The 20,709-nt window shown below is 41.3% G+C and overlaps 1 protein-coding gene across 3 annotated transcripts in view; it reads left to right on the forward strand.

The window, feature by feature from the left end:
* The first annotated feature begins 4,809 nt into the window (after positions 1-4,809).
* The window catches only part of ST6GALNAC3 (ST6 N-acetylgalactosaminide alpha-2,6-sialyltransferase 3), a 582,436-nt gene continuing 566,536 nt past the window's right edge, over positions 4,810-20,709 (forward strand). For all 3 annotated transcript variants that reach the window (XM_063624080.1, XM_063624081.1, XM_063624083.1), the window contains exon 1: positions 4,810-4,948. In XM_063624080.1, coding sequence (XP_063480150.1) covers positions 4,931-4,948 — 18 coding nt within the window. In that variant the 5' untranslated portion in view covers positions 4,810-4,930. The remainder of the gene's footprint in view (positions 4,949-20,709) is intronic.

Genomic DNA, 20,709 nt, shown 5'->3' on the forward strand with positions numbered 1-20,709 from the left:
ACACATGAGAGGAACCTCACAATAAAAAGGAAACAAACTCTGGGAAACATGGTTAAGAAATATCAGACTCAATTAATAATGGAGCCTTCAACAGCCTTGGAGAGATCCAATACAAACTAAATTTAAACTATATGCCAGTGCTTCTAGCCATGTTTACTTTTTTATTTTTATTTTTTTGAGATGAAGTCTAGCTCTGTCACTCAGGCTATAGTGCAGGGGTACAATGTTGGCTCACTGCAACCTCTGCCTCCCAGGTTCAAGCAATTCTCTTGCCTCAGCCTCCCAAGTAGCTGAGACTACAGGCGTGCACCACCACACCTGGCTAATTTTTGTATTTTTAGTGGAGACAGGACTTCACCATGTTGGCCAGGCTGGTCTTGAACTCCTGACCTCAGGTGATATGCCTGAGTGGGCCTCCCAAAGTTCTGGGATTATAAACGTGAGACACAGTGCCCAGTCCATATTTACTTTTAATTGATTATGTTTTTTTAAAAAAAAAATTTAGAGGAAAACTCTTTAAGAAAAACAAATCAGGTTAAAAACTACATTCTTCTAGGTAATGAAAAGTAGGTAAACAACATTAGTTTTGGATTTTAAAAAAATTAAAAACACATCTTTTTATTGGTTCATTTGAAAAAAATGGAAACTTCCAATAGGAAAGGTAGAGCTGAGATGAAGTTAAGGGAGAACGTTACTGAATGGGAAAATATATAATATTTAAAAAATGCAATTTTAAATCATGCGTAACTTGTCTTGGAGTTCATCCCAGATAAGTATCAGTATAGTCAAGGACGATGACGAATTCTGGATTAGAACTGTGTAAAGGTTTGAAATAGCAGTAAGCTCAAGTCTTGGGAATGCAAACTGGATGACATTTTGGAATATCCTACTATCAAAAAGGAGAGAAATGAAGCTTAACCTCATATGTCAGTGTATTCTCATAAACAGCCACCTAAAAGGGCATAGCCACAGATGCAGTTAAACATAGCTACAGACACACGTGTGGACCTGGACACCTAGATGCCTGCTTCAGGATATGAAAAATTTCCTAGGTCACAATTATAACAGTGCAATGATTTGTAGAAAAAGAAGATAATTTCCTATCCTGGCTCAGAATGTTAAAAAAAAATGACTTTCCCATAACATTTTCTAATGGATCTTCCAGTCACGGTCTCCTATGGAGGCATAATTTATGTAGTGGATGACAAAAAGAGTTTTATGATATCTGGAATTCATTTAAAATCTTTAGATTGGAAAAATTGAGATCCAATTAAAATCTTAATAAATGACTCTGTTGCATATAAATATATTAAATTAATATGTGTGCAGGCTGAAATTGGAAAATTTATGAGAGTCAGCATGTTAATTCTATTTCTATCAGGGAACTAACTGTATGTTATAACTCTGAGAATTATTGGGTAATGGGGCTGTTTACAATGAGGCAAAACTGAATTTAAATAGCAAATTTTCACTCATGACTTGTCATAACTCATGAAGTCTCCACCCTGAGGCATGGTGAAATCTCACTAGTGAAAGGCCTCTGAGGAGAGCGAAGGTGGACCAGTTGGAGTCAAGAAGAGCCCCCTAGGGAGGCTGATGTAGTGAAAGGGCCAGGTCCAAGGATCTCTCCATGAAAGGAAGCAAAGGCTGGCAGGCTGCTCTGTGGCACCCCCACGTAGTAGGTGAGATGGAGCAGTGAGAATCTTTGTTGGAAGTCATTCTCATGCACAGAAGGTGGTAACAGCTTGGTTGGTGAGAGACTGATGAGAAGTGCTGGGTTTTTGTTAAGGTATGACCCAAGGGCTGAAGGTTGAAAAATATAGGGTGAGTGTATCTATCTGGTACACTCAGATTGATAGAGTGTACCTATCCTCTGCATACTCACATATTTACCCTAGGTTTTGTATCCTAGTGTGTATCCCAGGGAGGATTCATACTTACCCTAAATTTTTCTATGGCTACACTAAGACAACAGATGAAATGTGAAGAGTGACAAATGACAGAGATTGGGCTTCTAACACACTGGACAGCTGAATGTAACAGTTAAGATGGCAAACCCACAAGTCCCTAGATTCAAAGCCCTGTTCCCCTAGTTACCAGCTGGGGATGATAACATCCATGTGGATGTTGTGAGGATCAAATGAGATATTTTCTTTAATTGCAGGATGCTTCCATTTTGTTATTATTTTTGGAAATAGAAGCTCTTGGCTTTAAGTCACATAGTGTTAGAGCTGGAAAATTATGCTACACCTATGGACTTGACTAAGCTATTCCTGTAGTTTGGCCAGTTTTAAAACAAAAAAATGCTGGCAACACACTCCTATCCTCCCAGCCCCAAGAAATCTGGCTATCTCCATGCCCTGGTAGGTTCAAAACCTGTTTTTATTTCCATCCAAAAGCTTTTTTTTTCTTTTTTTTTCCCCAGACATCAAGAGTGGTCCATCTAAAACAGTGATTGTTAATATTGTTTTGTAAATCTTCCAGTCCAGATTTATTCTAGAACTTGAGTTTGTTTTTAGATTATTATAAATGTGCCTTTATTTCTAGCTGTTCGACATAACTTTTGGATGCTAATAAAAAAACAACACCTTGGGAAGTATGGACATGGGTGGGTAGAAATGTAATTGAGAAAGCCATACCCAAGCAGATTGAGGGACTTAGTAAAGGCCTCATCATGGCATACCCAAGTCATAACATGTGAAAAGTTTGCTCGGTTGGTGTTCATCCTCCTGAGACACCGCAGGCTGATGGCAATCATCCTATTCATCTTCTCCCACAAATCTATCTTTAGTGGAAGATTTTCGTCTTTACATAAAGAGCTATCATTTAAAAAGTGCTCATAGTGCCAGAAATTGAGGTAAATGCATTTGCAAACATTATTATCTCATTTAATTCTCTTGAGGATAGATAGATAAGGTAAGGATTAAAGAGAGTTTAAGAAACTTGATCAAGGACACCCAGCAGGGAAGTACTTAGCAGGGCTGTTCACTAAGGCCTGCTGTTTCGTTTTCCAGATGTACAGACTTTCTAGAGAGAACGATGTGCTCTGCCCACCCTCGCCCCTTTGCCCTGCTGTTCTGCCAGGGACATGCAGGAGACAGAGGCCTTCCTCTAACCTCAACCGCAAGAGGCCTTCCTCTTTTACTAATATTCCTTAGCACAAACCCTTTAAGGGTGTCGGGCTGGGGGACGGTCAGGTGTTTTTCTTTCTCCTTCCTGAGATCTTTGCTTCCAATTTGGCTAAGGCCCTTTCCATGTTATAGTATCATGTATCTCTTATTCTTGTCTTTCTCACTTAACTGTGAGCCCACCTTGATGTTAGATATTCTGAAAGTCATTCTCCTATCCCTGAAAGTTCTTCAATAAAGATTTTTCCTCCACTTAGTGGAAGGTGAAGAAAGTTTATTCCTCCATTTAGTTAGTGGCTCAATAAAAAAGTTTGTGGAATTAATCAAGGGATGAGTGAATGAATGAAATACTGAGTTTTCCTGGCCCATGAAGGACCATGAGCTACAGCAGCGGTTTAAAGTATATAGTCCCGAACAAGGAATTCTTACTAAAAACACACCGGATCTGTAAGGCAGAGGAGGGAGGGGCGGGAGGAAGAAGTCGAAGAGCAGGCTGTGGTATTCCAGGGAGACTGAAGACAGGAGCTTCCCATGGAGCAGGCAGTTCATCCACAGGCTCAGCTTCTGCAACCTCCTTCCTGTGGTTACTCCTGCTGTCTAAGAATTTTGCATGTTCTCATCAAGAAAATACCAAATTCCTTGAAAGCCTGGATTCTGCCTTGTGGTTTGTGAGCCAATCTCATGACACCACCAGCCCACAGTGCTTTTCCTGATTCCATGGAGGCAAACTAGACGGAGCTTCTAGCAAGTGAAACTTCTTTTGGGTAAATATTTGGGGGCTGCTTTTAAAATTTTTCTGACAGACCAAGTGGTAAAAATCTGTGTGTGTACACGGAATGCTCTCTCCCTTCTGCAATGCGTTTACTCTCCTTGTAGAAATAACTGCTTCTCTTAGCCGGCTCTTGCTTGGAGCAGGGAAGAGCAAAGTCCTGTCGTGTACACATACACAGTTTATAAACATATACTGTACAATCAACATGTACATATATAATACCATATACACATGTGTGCATCCTGTATCTGTATACTATGCATATACAATTTCATAAACAAGCTTGTACCAGGAAAAGGCAATAATCTATATATTATATACACATACATGTATATGTAAAATATGTACACACACACAAAATATACCATACAGAGTGTAAGGTTCATGACGTCTTTCTTTCGTTGATATTTGTGCTCCCTTATTAGTGGTAAATTATTAACTTTAGATAAGCCCATCACAGAGTGAATTCTCAATCCTTGAACAGCCCAGGAAGAACTTCGTTGCTACTTTTGAAAAGCCCTTTGATGTGCCCAAAGTCTGCAGAAGGGCGATGCCAAACCCACTCAACTTTGACAAAGTGTGAAACGTCTGTAAAAAGGAGTTCTCTGATGTGTGAGAGCAGACGGAACCGAGAAGAAAAGGCCGTTCTCTGCCCCCCACCGCGGGACCCAGGTCCCCGCCTGCTGCGGAGCGCACTCTGCGCGCGTCGAGCCGCGAAAGGTTCACAGAAGAAAACAAGAGAAAGAAGTAGCAGGCACCGAGGGGCCGCCGGCGCCGGCGCCCGGGACGGCACGTGACCCGGGGGCGGGGCCGCGCGGGCCGCGGGCCAGTGGATGGGGACGGGGGCGGGGCCGCGGCTCGGGGGGCGGGGTCTGTGGCGGCGCAGCTTACACCGCGGTCCCCTTATTTGGATCTGCGGGAATGTGGGCTGGAGCGGTCCTGCCGTGGTACCAGTCTCCAGCCTGCCCCCGGGACTGCCCCTGACCCAGGCGCGCCCGCTGCTCGGTGGCAGGAGGGCCGGCGGAGCGCCATGGCCTGCATCCTGAAGGTAACGACTTGGATCTGTGGCTCGGACGCGTGGTTGGCCAGCCTCTTGCTGCTCTGAGGCACGGAGTCAGCCGCGGTCCCACCGCATCCTCATCTCAGTTGTCTTTTCCTGGCATTGATTTTCTTTTTGTTCCTTTGGCAAATGCATATGGAGGGAGATTCTGAAACATGCAGCTGGCACAGCTTCTTTTCCCACCATTCCTGCCTGCTCGCGCCTGCATTGAAGGAGCTGCAGACTGTTGGCTCCAGGGGAGAGCAGGGCTGTGTGCCGAATAATGGGGATGGTAGGGAGAGGAGGGGTGTTCCCGCGGATCCCGCGGCTCTGTGGAGCCTGAGGCCTTTCAGGGGCCACGGGGTGGGGTGGAGTGGCTAGGCGTGAGTTGCTGGTGGTGAGGGGCATAGCGCTTTAAATGGAGGGAAGAGTGAGCGGAGGTGGGCTCTACTGTGCCTTTGATCATGTGAAGACAGAAACTTCTGAGTTTACAGGTAGTCCCTGAGGAATGAGTTTTCTATGAGATCTGCTAGCTCTGTTTGCCCTTAGCTCTACTTTGGAAAAGTTCACACGAGGATGTATATGTTAGTAGAGAACGTTTCACTCTCTTTATGCTCATAAATTTGAATAGACAAAATGATTTTATACCCTGTCAGAGCGCGCTCAGCTATCCCTTCTTTGTTGAGTTTTCTTTCTCCAAGACCGGATTCTTAGCCTCAACTGAGCATCTTTCTGGGTTCACAGACTTGTGGCCTCAGGTGGGAGAACTTGGTGTGAGGGCCTCACTTAAAAAGAACTTTCCATCCCACTGGTAGAGGCCCTCCCCTGCCCTCGTTTTTTTTTTTTTTTGTTTGTTTTTGCACTACCTTTCTGCAAGAACGTAACCTGGATGCATGAATCAAAAACATGCATAGCATGAAAGTTTCCTGGGCCTTGACTGGAGAATGCAAAGACCTAGTTGTCCAAGCCTGGGGGAACTGTGTGACGAAGGAAAATACCAGGAAACAATTCGTTGTTGTTGTGTTATTGTGAAGTAGCATTTATTTCTCTATAAGAGGATATGAAGTCATCTACTGCTGTTCTGGTTACCTGAATCGTCTTCTAATGTGCCTGGTGTTAATGATGAAAATAAGAGACTAACCTCGTGGAACTTGTTTCCCTTTCTTTGCGTAAAGGAGATCAGAAGTTTCCTGTGAGCTTTCTGAACTTCCTCTTTTTGTTTCAGAACATTTTCCAGGACATGAGGAAATAATACATCAGTATTACAATATGGGATATTTGACCTGGCGGCTCTTAGCACAAGGACTGAAATATGAATATGAGTCATCTTTACTATTCATTGTGTTATTTGGGGACATTGAGGAGCATGATATTTATTGCTGGCCATCTTTTTCTGTTTTGGTTTCTCCCCTGCCTTGTCCTATACATGTGGTAAACATCTTTAATGCACATCCCAAACTACACGTGAATCTGGTCCAATCTTTCTCTTCTAGCACTTCACACTGCTCTCAGACATTTGGGACATATCTGTCCACCTTATCTTCCCTCCACTGAAACTAATCTGGGCTTTAGACTCAGAAAGATATGTCTGGACGCTGGCTCTGCCCACTGCTACATCTGTGATGTTGGACAAGTTACTTAAATGTCTCTGGGCCTTAGTTTCTTCAATATAAGATCAAAGTAGTGGCACCAGCTTCACAAGGTTGCTGTGGGAATGAAATAAGATAGGGTATGAAAAATACTTTGTGGCATAGGCATTTAATATGTGCCATTTTTTCCTCTAACATATAATAATAAGTGCAGTTTGGTTGATCCTTACTATATCCTCAGTCTGTTTCTTATAACTATTATTTTTTATAAAATACAAAATGGTTTTTATTCTTTAATCTTTACATAAAACCCTGAAAGATAAGTATCATTGTTTTAAATCCCATTTTACAGATTAGAAAACTGAGGCTCCCTAGTTTAAGAGATTTGCCCAAGGCCACACAGGGTTAATGACAGAGTGATCCTGGATTTAGACCCAGATATGTCAACCTTCCTCGTATACTTTACTGCTGTTCAGTGCTTTCCCAGCTGATGACTTTTAGGATGGCCTAATACCATTCAGTTCCAACCACCTTTGAGCATCTTTGAGCAATCCCCTTCTCTGGTCATGGTCTAGACAGTCTGGGCTGGGTCTTTTTCTTTGATGTCTTTGAAAAGCTACAAATGGAGCAGTGCAGAATACAGGTTTCAGTCCAGAGACCTGAGTTCAGTGCAAGCTTGGCTTCTTGCATATGATTTTAGACAGCCGCTGCCGCCTGGAGCCTCAGTTTTCCCATGTTGAAGTGTTTGTAGAATTATACCATTGCATTACAGGGTTTTTATGAGGATAAAACTATGGACTTTTTTTTTTAATGAAACATTTTCTGCCATTTGCTGACTCTGGACTTGGTGTTGGCATATGTAGAAAAGGAAACATTTTCCTTTGCCCTCTTAGTTTCTGCGCCTGGTCCTGATAGCTAAACTGAGAAAAGGCGCATTAACAGAGGAAAACATACACATTTTATTTGATGTTCATGTTTTTATGTGTACCACAGAGGGCTTCCTATATGAGAAATAAAGACCCAAAGAAGGGGAGAGGCCTGAGAGTTTATAAAGCATTTTAATAAAGAAGGGTAAATTGTGGAAATGTGACAAGACAGAGGAAAAAGGGGTTTTGGGCTGGGGCAGTCGATTGTGAGAAAGTGGGAAATGTATGGGGAAAACTAATGGAAAATAGTTGAGTGTTTTTAGTAGAGATTTATTTTGGTGTTGACTTTCCATCTTTGATCATAAGAATGTTCTCCTCTTCCTGGCACAGGGAAGGGACATTTCTCATGGGAAATTTTATGCCTTGCTTTTAGGTAGAAATGGAGAGGTCAGAAAGCCCTTCCTGTATCTGCTTTTTCTCAATTGCCTTTAGCTCAAAATAATCAGTATGCCAAAGTGATATATTTTGGGGTAGCCTGTTCTGATTCCTTTTACATCACAAGATGCATAAACCATTGACCCCATTCTCAAATGGCTTATGGTTTAGTAAGGGTGATAGAAAAGTAAATGAGTGCTTAGACTACAATGTGAAGAATAAAACTACATAGGTCCGTGGAGGGCATAATAGAAGCACGGAAGGAGACAGCAATTACCCCTGTTATTGGGTAGTTCAAACAGGCTTCCCACTGATGATATTGGAGTTGTGTTTTGAAGACTAAATAGGATTTACTATGATGGAGCTTGTGTTTTAGAAAGATAACTTTTGAGGCAGTGCCAACTTTATTCTGAGGGCTAAGACTTTAATCTTCTCGACGAATTTTGCAGTAGATTTTACTATCCATTTTTACAAATGAGAAAACCGAGATAGAGAGATATTGATTAAAGTATCATTATTGCCTACACAATAGTGACCCTCACTAAGAAGAGACCCCCATGCGGTGGCAGCTAATTTTGGTCTTTTAGGGGATATGGAACTATCCCCTCAAGGTGCCGTGCGTGCTGAGGGCGCATTCTGCCAATGCATAGGGCTAGTTCTCATAACAGAACGACGATCACCTCATAATCATTTAATTTTGGAATACAGACTTCACATTGCCTGGACTTTAAAGCAAGAAATATGTGAGTTTTAATTATGGCTCCACTGCTTATTGATTATAGAGCAATAGCAAGTTTCTTGATTTCACTACCTCAGTTTCCAAAATGGGAATTATCATGCATTCCTCAATGGGTTATTCTAAAGGTTAAACCAGATAATCTGTATATTAGTTATATTGCAGGGGGAAAAAAGAAACTCTGAATCTTAGCAGGTTCATTTCTTGCCACGCTCCTGGTTAGGCAGCTCTCCTGTGTAGCTCTACCATTGAATAAAGAAGCAACTCAAGGACCAGTCTCTTTATTATTATTATTTTTTTGAGACAGAGTCTCACTCTCTTGCCCAGGCTGGAGTGCAGTGGCGTGATCTTGGTTCGCTGCAACCTCTGCCTACTGGATTCAAGCAATTCTCATCTCTCAGCCTCCCAAACAGCTGGGACTACAGGTATGCACCCCTATGCCTGGCTAATTTTTTGTATTTTTAGTAGAGATGGGGTTTCACCATGTTGGCCAGGCTGGTATTGAACTCCTGGCCTCAAGTGATCTGTGTGCCTTGGCCTCCCAAAGTGCTGGGATTACAGGCATGAGCCACCGTGCCCGGCCTAGGACCAGTCTCCTTTCATCAAGCAGCTCCGATGTCTTCTTGGGTCCCAGAGCCCTTGCCAGATTCTCTGTTTTCAGCAGCTCCAGGAGACAGATTACAGGGAAGATCTCGTGGGGGTGTTTAAAAAGTCTCTCAAATTTGATAAAGGAAAACTCTTTGCTTTAATTTGTATTTATTTGATCATTAGTGAAGTTAAGCTTTTAAATTTGTATTAGTCGTTTGTCTTTCTTCTTTTATAAATTATAGATACTTTAAAATTTTATGCAATAAAACCCATCCATATTTTCTTTTACGATTTCTACCTTTGGTCAGCAGGTACATTTTCAGCAGTGTCTTGTACACTTTCATTTTTAAAAAATATAGGTGCATTGTATTAACTTTTGTATCAGAAGTGGAAATTGAGTGGACATGTAGACACAAGATCCTTGTGAATCATTTCTGCCTTCAAAAAGATTATGGTTTTGCCAGGTTGATGAGGCTTATGAACATGAAGCAGTTAGCTGATACGATAGATGCGTGACTAAGCCACAATTACCTTCTCTCCAGTGACCTGTCCTCATGTATTTATCTTGATTGATAGGTAATTAGATGAATGATGATACCAAGTTCTGAACTTGGCGTCTTCTCATTTCCTCTTCCTCCCCCTGCCCCAGATCTAATCCTTCTCTACAGTGCATCAGTTCTGTCTCAGGAAAACCTCTCAACTCTGCCCCTTACTTTCCATCCTTACTCCCTCTGCCTTGTTCAACTCCTACTTTAGAGTCCCATCTGTGGTCAAGCCATCCCTGCCTCAGCAGGCTTCCTCTGTGCTCCTGTGGTCTTAGTTCTTGTCCCTGTAGTAGCAGGTATTACCATGTACTGTCAATAAACTGCTTTCATGCCCAACTCGTGTTTGACTATCAACTGTTGGGGAGCCGTGGCCTTCCAGTGTTTACTGAGCATCTGTAAATGAGTTCTGTTCTTACCCTAAGTGAGATTATAGACTCTGTGAGAAGGCAAATAATTAAACTAGTAATTAAAAGTATGCCAAGTACTTTGAAAGTTACACCTCATGGTATGGGAGTATATGGGTGGGGTGGTGACGGTTACTTAACTGAATGTGGAAGGCAGCAAAGGCTTTGTTTTATTCAACTTGGTATTCCTAAGAACTAGCCTGGCTCTCGGTAGGTGATCCTTAAGTATTTGCTGAATGTATGAGTGGTGTTATTAATTTTTTTTGATGTCAGTGATAGACACAGGTCCAACCTGTCTTCTGAAAACAGCTGAGCATTTCAAGGATGTGGCATGGATTTTTTTACTCTAATGTATAGCAGGCAGATTAGAGCTTGTCAGTTAGTTTGCTCCTTAAATTTTTTCTTAGTATGTTTTTTGTAGGTAGGTCTGTTACCATTCCTCATATAAAATCTGGGGCCAGTTTAAGATTTGGGGTTGGAGGGATGCGGAGATGAGAGAACTGGACTAGAAGGAGGAAAAAAGGGAAGTATAGGCATGGTTTAACTTTCGTCATGATCATTTTGGTTCCCCAGATTAACAGAAACAGATAAACCAAAAAAAAAAAAAAAATCAAAGACCAAACACCCACAACCAAACGATTGTGTGGTTCTCAAACAATGAGGTCTCAAAACATTTGAAAACGGTATGGCTTCAATGAGACTGGAAAGCCACAGGGACTTCACAGGTACACAGATGATAAATCTGAAACCGTAGGATAACCCTGGCAAGTAGACAAGTCACTTCATTTAATAAATCTGCTATGACACTTCTTACTGCTGCCCAGGAAATGCTGAATTCTCAGCAGCTGCCTGGCCTAATTTCCAGTCTTACAGTGACTGAGCAGATGCTTTTGCTACGTATATCAGCACACTGTGGGGAATGAGTGACTTGGGTAAAAGTAGTGCTCTTTGAATGGATTGATAACAACAGCAACAATAGGTGCCATTTATTGAACAGCCAGAGTGCTCAGGCTGGGTTCTGTGCTAAGTAAACTTTTATTACAAATGAAGACACTGAAGTTCAGAAAACCTAAGTAAATTGTCCCATGTCCTGTGGTCAGTAAGTGATGGAGGTGGGGTTCACCCTGGCTTTGTGTGGTTGTAAAGCAGGGGTGTTCAAACTTTGGCTTCCTTGGGCCACATTGGAAGAATTGTCTTGGGCCACACATAAAATACACTAACACGAATGACAGCTGGTGAGCTAAAAAAAAAAAAAAAAAGCAAATCGCAAAAGAAATCTCATAATGTTTTAAGAATGTTTACAAATTTGTGTTGGGCCACGTTCAGAGCTGTCCTGGGCTGCGGGTTGGACAAGCTATAGAGCCTGTCTCTTACTTTCAGTGCCAATTTAGTAAATATTTACAGGGATTCTGAATTTATTTCACCATCTTCTACCCCAGGCAATATCCAGTCTAGACAACTTCCTAATCTGGTGGCCTGATGGGGACCACTTTTAGCTGTGTTGTTTTTATTTGTTCCTTTAAGTTTCCTTTGTGGCAGCAGAACTAGAGGAACTAGAGGGGCTGCAAAGACTGAGGAGATAAGGTTTTAATTCTGTTTAACTCTGAATAGATCTTTGACCCTGGGCAAGTTATGTGAACCTGTGTGTTCTTTTTTGGGGTGGGGGGAGTGAGGGAGAGTTGGATTTACCCTGAACGCAAGCTTCAGGGCCCTTCCAAGGTTCTGAAAGAGACACTAGCATTTTGGTATTTATAATTTTATATTCATTTTATCAAGGAATCCCACAAATCATATACATTTCAAGCTCCCCCACATAGATCTGTCCCTTGGGTGGTGTTGGAGAACAAAAGAGATAATACCTGTGAATGCACTTCGCAAAGCAGAGTGCACTGCACAGGCATGAAGTGGAAATGGCAAAAAACATTATTAGTATTATTAGTACTGATAATATCCGGAATCGTGGAAACCTTTGTTGAAGGACTAGTGGGAGAAAGAAGGGGTTTAGGTCTGAGGAGAACGGAGGAAGCCTATTAAGCTTTCTAGTAAACGACTGAGCGGAGTTATGAAAGCTTCTCTCCAGGAGAAACATTTCTGTTTGTGAGAATTTCACACACACTTATGCCTGAGGGCGGGGAGTTGAATGAGGTTCTTTTCTGTTTCCTGGCTTGAGGGAACAGTGGAGGAAGGCATTTTTCTAATTGGAGGGAGTAGATTTACAAGTGCTACCTGGATCCCATTACCAAAAGCTGCAGTTAGCTCTTGGTTATTAAAAGGCTCATTATTAAGTTTATGGATTATCCAGACCCTGTTCGCCTCCAGTCATTCTGATGTACACTTTTTATGCCTTTTACTGCTAATTAGCGCCTTCACCTGAGCAGAGAAAAAAGAGGGTGCTAAACCCCAAATTTGTTAATTTCTCTCCTTGTTAGCAGCTCTGTAAAGGTTTGTCAGCAGGAGAGTGGACCTAGGAAAAGGTTCAAATGAGGTGAAGGGGTTATCTGCGCTTTCTCTATCGCTGTTTCTCTCAATTCGAAAATTGAGACTAGGCTCTGGTTCTGATTGTAAACTGATTTAAAGTCACTAAGTCAGAGACCTTGGCCTGGGCTATTAAGAGACTTTAATAAACAGCAGCCCTAGGGTAGGTGACATTCTTTGAGAAGCCCCTTACCCCACACTCCATATCTCCAGGCCTCTCTTTCATTTCCTGTGTGATGTGGAGGGGTGGGGCCAACAGCATCTGGTACTTGAGAGAGTGAGGGAGAATTAACTCCTAAACAGATTTGTCGGAGGCCAGAAAAACAGGATACTTGGGTCATTTTCATGTTTTTTAGTTTTTTTTTTAAAGGTGTGTGTCTCTGTGCACACATAGTAAATATAAATATACATCCACATTCATTCAGTCTTATCTTAATATTTATTCAGATTTGAAAACTATCGCACGTAAAATCCTTTTCTGGAAGGGACTTCTCTCTGATTTCAAAGGCTATTTAGTTTCTTAGTGAATTTATTGGCTGTGCATTTACTAGGCACAAAGTACAAACTTCTTTGGTCAGCTATGAAAACTATTTGTGTCTTGCTCTGAGAAGATCGTGATCACAAGGGAATTGGAAGTAAAATGTGTATGTTCTGGGTTGGAAATGAGTCTTCATCTGGGATTAAAACCTGGTTGCAATACTCATCTTAGATTTTGAGAACTAGAATGAGCAGATGACTGTTGTGAGTTGATCCCTCTCCTTGGGACTAGTGGGATATGCACTTGCGGAGAGCAGGGCTGTGCTTCCTGGTGCCGTTTGCTGTGTGGCTGGCCGCAACAATGGGCTGGACTCGAAAGAAAGAGAAGTGAAAGTCTCTCTTTGTGAAGCGTTTGCCTTATCAGAGAAAGTGGTACCAGAGAAGAGACACGAGAACTGCTCTCTGGGGTGTGGGCAGTAAGAAGACTGCGGGGTGCAGAGGTCAGAGCTAGACCGACTCTGAGTCCCATTCTGGCTTTGTGATTAATATGAATAAAACAATAATACCCTTATTTCATGGTCTGTAGCAGTGCTGTCCAGCAGAAATATAATGTAGGCTTTTTATGCAATTGTACATTTCCTAAGAGCCATATTTCAAAAAAGCAAAAAAGAAACATGCAGAATTTAATAATGTGTTTTATTTAACTTGATATATCCAAAATACTTTCATTTCAAAATGTACTCAATATAAAAATTAATGAGATGTTTATATCTTTTTTTTACAAACAGTTCTTAAAACTCGGTGTACGTTTTACACTTACAGCATCTCTCAGTTTGAATTCTAAATTTTTCATCAGAAATACTTGATTTGTATTTTGATTTTACTAATTTAAAGTTAAAAAGTAGGTTCACTCGTCTAAGTTGACTTGTGCTTAGATCTTTTCCAATAGCTGAATGGAGCATTATTTTTTAAAGGTAAATTAATTAAAATGAAATGAAATTTTAAAAATGTGGTTTGTCGGTTATGCCAGCCATGTTTCAATGCTCAAAAGCCACACGTGGCTAGTGGCTACTGTTTTGGACAGCGTGCTCCTGCAGGCATTCCTCTCCACCATCAGAAGAGACCACCAGACTCAGAGACAATGAGAGTAGTGTAAGGGGCTGCAGAAAGGATTGGCCGCCGGGTCAGGTTCAGATGGGGAGGACACACCTGTTGGCTGGACTCCTGGCAGCCAAAGGCTGGCGACTGATGAGCAAGTAATGAGTGCCTGACTCAGGGACACGTGTGACCCTTTGATGAGCCCTTGAAATTTTATCTGAAAATGCAGTCCTCGGTTTCACCATACCCTGAGCCTACTTTGACCCCAGATGTTGTGCAGCTGTGAATTTTCCCAAGGGAGTGCTGCTTTGTGGTATGTGCGAGTGGGCTCTTTGGTCTCAGTGTGGTAGTGTGAACTCCTGGAGGCTTTGAGGGCAGACGCAGACTTGATGCGCTTTTATTTGAGTTGTTTCATTGCTCCAGGAGGGTATTACACATATGGGAGCAATTTAAACGTCCAGAACAAACCACATGTCTTCTTTTAAGTCAAGAGAGCAAGGTGATTGCAGTTTCTTTGTTCGGTTTGCTTATTTTTTACTGCTTCTTTCTGTGTGTATAAATTCAGCGACATGTTAATAGACACATGGCCAATGGTGCTTCGAGAAAATCTGTTTGTAAACCTGAGTCTCTGTTTTGCCTACACATTCGCATTGTGTTCCTGCCCTGCTCCAACTCGTTGTCCTAGATCATCCAGTGTTAGCATTTTTTTTTCACGAGATGAACATTTCATTATTATAAGACAGTAGCTGTCATTTGCTGAGGGCTTTCTGCGTGTCAGGCAGCCTACTAGGTAGTTTATAGATATTTATTGTCTCACAACAACCTTCAGCATGGGCAGGATTGGTTTCATTTGACAGATGACAAAACTCTGGCTTGACAACTTTACCAGCATGAGAGTGCTAGACTAGGGTCAGCAAACTACCTCCTGTAGAACAAGCCCGGCTTGCTGCCTATTTATATGCAGCTCCTGAGTAAGAATGGCTTTTGTGTTTTTAAATGGTTGAAAAAAAAATCAAAAGAAGAATAAGAGTTGACAGGTGAAAATGATATGAAATTCAAATTTTTCACCCATAAATAAAGTTTTATTGAAACACAGCCATGCTTATTCGCCATATCTGCTTTCATGGCACAAAGGCAGAGTTGAGAAGTTGAGATGGGTACTGTATGGCCTATAAGGCCCAAAATGTTTACTACCCATCACTTTACAGGTAAAGTTTGCCAACCGTTGTGCTAGGCTGTTGAGTTCTTTCACTGGAATTTAAGAACCACAGTGAAGGGCAGTGTGGTTCTTTCATGTCTGGCCAGCACCGGGCCTCATGCCTCACACCCTGAATGGTGGGGATATTTACTGAGCATAGAGCTAAATACAGTATGTGGAAGAGGAGACTGAAGCTTAGAGAGGCCAAGTGACTGCCCAAAGTCTCATAGTGGGGCTGGAATTCAGACCCAAAGTCTGAACTCCTAACAGTTATGTTGACCTCAGTGCTGCAAAACTTGAACTACATCAGGACCACTGGAAGGGACGGTTGTACTAGAGTTTGCTAGGCCTTACCACTGTTTCTGATTCTTCCAGTCTGGGATGTGACTCAAGAATTTGTATCTCTAACAAGCCACCAGGTGATACTAGCACTGCACATCTGGGAACCCCACTTTGATTAACCCTACCATATGACATCCAGCTCAATGAACAGTTGTTGAGTTATGGAAATTGCAGAGCATAGATTCAAACCCATGCATTCCCCAAAAGAAATTGACTAGAAATTTAAATCAATTTAGAAATTTAAGTGCAGTGTATTCCAGTCAACTTTCTTGGCATTGTAATAATTTGATTTCTGCCTTCATTGTTTTCATTAAACTCAAGATTTCTTCTGATGCTATGAGGCTCAGGCCACCATGCACATTGAAAAACTTTTGCCTTTGCACGAGCTAGGGGCTGGGACTAAAATTAACCTCTCACTGCTGGCATCACTTGTGTCTGGAAAAATCAGTTTATGATTATTTCTAAACCAAGGAATTTTGTTCCTGCTGATTGCATATCAAATCCTTTCTCACACTTCGGACCCCCCACTTCTTTGCTGGCTAACAGGGAGAATTAGGGGTACAGGAAACAGCTTTCACAGTTAGATTATGCTGGCTTTGGTTACAAAAGTTAATGCATTAGTGCTAGAGTTCACTATCTTAATTACTGGGTTAGTCTCATATTTAAAAAGTCATTATTTAAGGATTAGGAATGGGGAAATCGAAGACTGGTGAAAGATGATAGGTTTTTTTTCATGTTGATGATTCCTAGCCTTGTTTTAGACTTTTATAAGTAATAAAAAGCACTGGATACTGCTGATTTAGTCTCTCCCTGTAGGCTCATATTTGTTTAAAGAAGGAAATTACTCTGTAAGTTTTCCCTTTTGCTTTTTCCTAGCTCTCTATTTCTGTGCCTTTATCTATAGTGCAGCCTATTTTTCTGATGTTCCTTCTTCATCTCCAGCCTTCGTGCCCCTTCCGAATACAGGTGTTGTGGGGATCGTTAGCTAGGATGTCTAAGGAACCATACTATCAGCCCAAGAGAAGGGAAGCTTGGTGAACTCTTAAAACCAAGCAGATGAAACCCTCTTGCAGAGTCCCAGGATATAAGCCATGCCATTAGGAATCCTTCTCTGGGAAATATGAATCATTGCTATGCCTGACATAAAATCACTGGCATGGTGTTCATGACAGCTCACCATGTCATCCCTCACACCTTTGCCATGGCCTGGAGGCTGACTTCAGTACTACTTGTGTTTGTTCTTTTATTGCTGACCTTGTCAACCGGGTCATTCTTTCTCTCTTCCTATTTCTAAGAGAAAATTCATTCCCCAGAACCAGCAAGTACCTGAACCATTGCCGCTTTATGTGTGCTGCCTTTTTTATTTTTCGTCTCATTCTTTTGGCTGGGAGTAAAAGAACCTTTCTCTCCTACTCTGGTTTATGTTGCCTGATTATCTGTTCGTCGGCTGGTTTGATGTTTATTTAATTCTGCCATGCTGCTTAACCTCAGCAGCCTGGTTTTGTGGCTTGATTTGAGCCAAGATTTCTGCGTGTGACTTCTAACTTGTGGGTAAATTAAGGTTTGTTTTTCTCTCACGCATCTTTGACCCATGATATTAAAACCTTATTTGAAGAAAGGACATCCAACCCATATACCACTCTAGATTTCTGTGTTAGAACTGTTGAAATCCACTATACATTATTTCAGATTTATGTAAGTGAAAGGGATCTGGGTTTGACCTTTTCCCCACTTATCTTCAGCAAATAGAGACGTGTGAAGAGGAAGTTTATTTATCAAGCACTTATAGAGAATCTAAGTACTGTGGGTAAGAGGAGGGGTAGAGAGAATGGAGATAAAAGATTCACTGAAGATCTAATTGTTTTTCTAGGGGAATTTAGGGTGTGTATGAATAGTAATAATAATTGTAACAATAGCTTACATTTACTGAGTGCTTACCTGTAATGTGTTGGGGCTTTATATTTGTGGATTATCTCATTTTATCCTCACACGCTCATGAGGTACATCCACCTAGGTGAGGACATGAAGGCTTGGAGAGGCTAAGTCACCTCTCAAAGGTCATACTACTAGTAAAAGAGGGGTTATACTTTGAATCCAGGAGTTTGGCTGAAGTAAAATACATTTCCTAGAATATATTACTAAGATCATACATAGATAAACTTATTTGTAACTTGCCCATGATAATAATAACTTTAATGATACAATAATATCAGCAAACATTTTCTGGACACTTACTGTATGATAGGCATTGTATTTAATCCATACACATGATTTATTTTCATGTTTAATAATCCTATTAGAAATCTATTTTGTCTGAGGAAACTGAGGCTCGGAGAGAACTGAAGTTCTTTGTCCGAGGTCTTGTGGCCTCGGCCTTCCAGTGAGTGGAACACCTGTGGGATCATATTATTTGTATAATTGTTATTGTTATTAGCTAACAGTTACTATGTGCAGTAAGGACTAGGCATTGTTCTCAGCACTTTACATTTATTAATTCATTTAATCCTCATTTAACAGGTAAGGAAACTGAGGCACAGAGTGTTTAAGTTACAAAACTATTCTGTGGCCGTGGTAAGATTTGAACCCAGGCAGTTTGACCCTGGAATCTGTAACAGACGCGCCTATGACCACAGACTTTGTTTCCGTTGCCATTTTGGTGGTCTATCTCCTAGAGCAGAGAATCGCTAGTACTATTACAAACCAGTCCACTAACAAATTAACCTACTTAAAAGGAGCTTGTGGAAATGAAAATATAACTTGAATTTTAACTTGAAATAAACTGAATTTTAAAAATCCTTTGAGACTTTTTAAAAAATGTATTTGAAGAATTTCCAATCAGATCCACTTAGGAAGGCCCACTGAGGTCAAATCAGACGTGGAGGAATTAATTTCCTTGTGGAGCTGGTGTTGAGCATCAGAGTCCATCGTGCTGCCTGGGTGGGGAATGCCAGGCAGCTTTCCTTCTTTGCTTTCCCTGTTCTCCCCTCAATCACTCATCTCTCTAGATAAGGCCACAGAACAGCCAGAGTGATCTTTTAAAAAGTAAATAAGATCATGGCAGCCTATTTGTTTGTTGATCTGTCAGTCAAAAAACTAAAAGGATCACAAAAAAAACTAAAGGGATCACAATTGTTTTGTTTATCGCTGTGTATCTATCATCTAGCACAATGCAGTCAACAAAAGAATGATGAAATGAATTAATTTTAGGCAAAATATTTAGCATGTGCAAAGATATGGTGGCATGAAGGAACAGGACATTTTGGGAAACAGTGAAAAGTTGTGGATGGCTGGCATTGAGCTGGCTTTGGGAGCTGGAAGAGATAATACAGTTGGGTCAGATCATAAGGATATGTAGATTCTGTCAAGGAGTGTAGATTTTATTCTCTAGAAATGGGGAAACACTAAAGGATTTTTTTTTTTTTTTTGAGATGGAGTCTCGCTCTGTCGCCCAGGATGGAGTGCAGTAGCACGATCTCGGTTCACTGCAAGCTCCACCTCCCGGGTTCACGCCATTCTCCTGCCTCCACTTCCCAAGTAGCTGGGACTACAGGCGCCTGCCACTACGTCTGGCTAATTTTTTTTTTTTTTTTTTTTTTGTATTTTTAGTAGAGACAGGGTTTCACTGCGTTAGCCAGGATTGTCTCGATCTCCTGACCTCGTGATCTGCCCGCCTCGGCCTCCCAAAGTGCTGGGATTACAGGCATGAGCCACCGTGCCCGGCCACACTAAAGGATTTTTAAACAGAGTCCTTGGGTTGGCTCTGGCCATTGTATTTTGTATTTGGAAATTATTTGTCTCAATGATAATTTTGCTACAATGATTGCACAGGGGTAATTTCAAACAGAACTTTGAAAGTTAAAATATGCTAAAGATCTAAGTGTGCTTGTTTAAGACAGAGCTTGGTGTTGTATGTATCAAATGAGTCAAGCCAATGACAACATAACTAAACATTTTCTACAAATAAGTTACTGGTTGTACAGGTTGTTAAATTTTCCATATGATGAAGGGAATCAAGTTTGAGCATTATCTCTTGGGTCATTTAGACGATACATTGTGGATTTATGGCTCCTTTTGGTAGAGTCAACTCTTGACATTCAGTTGACAGTATTGCCCTTAAGGAGGGTGCTAGGTGGTCCTTCCCTCAGGGTCACTATATAGCAGCTGTTTGTGAGTCCTGCCTTGGAAAGACAATATTATTCTTTCAGCAGCTACTATTTATTGAGCACCTACAATGTGGCAGATGAACTAATCATCTTACCTTATGTGAGTAAACTTTATAGCATCTCTTTGAGGTAGATGTGTCCCCATTTTATAAACGGAGACACTGGCTCAGAGAAGGTAAGAGTAACTTAGAATGCACTTACATACACCTGGGTGTGCACTGAGAGTGTGTTTATATACACCTAGAAGTTAAGAATAACTTATCTGAGCCACGGTTTCTCCATTGTAAGTGCTAGTGGGGCCAGGGAATAAAATTCAGATCTGTCTGACCCAAAATACCTTGCTTTTAACCATCTGGTCTTCTACCTCTCTAGAGGAGAGAATCATTTAGGAAGGAGCCTGTGGAAATAATTTTGATATGAATTAAACTGATTATCTTTTAAAAGTCAAGGAGTTCTTAGAACTTTTCTTTGATGTTAAGAACTTTTAAACTAGATTATACTTAAGAAGACAATTTATTTCACTTGCTTAGTTCAAGTCAGACCTGGTGGAATTAGTCTCACTGATAAGCAGATACTTGAAAAGAATCTTGATGAGTAAGCATGAACATTAACTTCAGGCTAACTGGCCGGATGGCTGTGCCTCCTGGTCTACTCACCTACTGGTCTCCCTGCCACACATTCCTCTTCTTCATTTGTCACTCTTTTATCTGTTCTTGGCACAGCAACCAGAAGGAATTTTAAAAGATGCACATAAGATGATCTCATTCCCTTTCTTCTCTGGTCAGTGGCTTCCTTTTTCCTTTGGAATACATTACCATCTTTGAATCGTGACTCCACAGGCCTACAGGATCCCT

The sequence above is a fragment of the Symphalangus syndactylus genome, chromosome 12 (genome assembly GCF_028878055.3).
Source record: "Symphalangus syndactylus isolate Jambi chromosome 12, NHGRI_mSymSyn1-v2.1_pri, whole genome shotgun sequence".
Lineage (NCBI taxonomy): Eukaryota > Metazoa > Chordata > Mammalia > Primates > Hylobatidae > Symphalangus > Symphalangus syndactylus.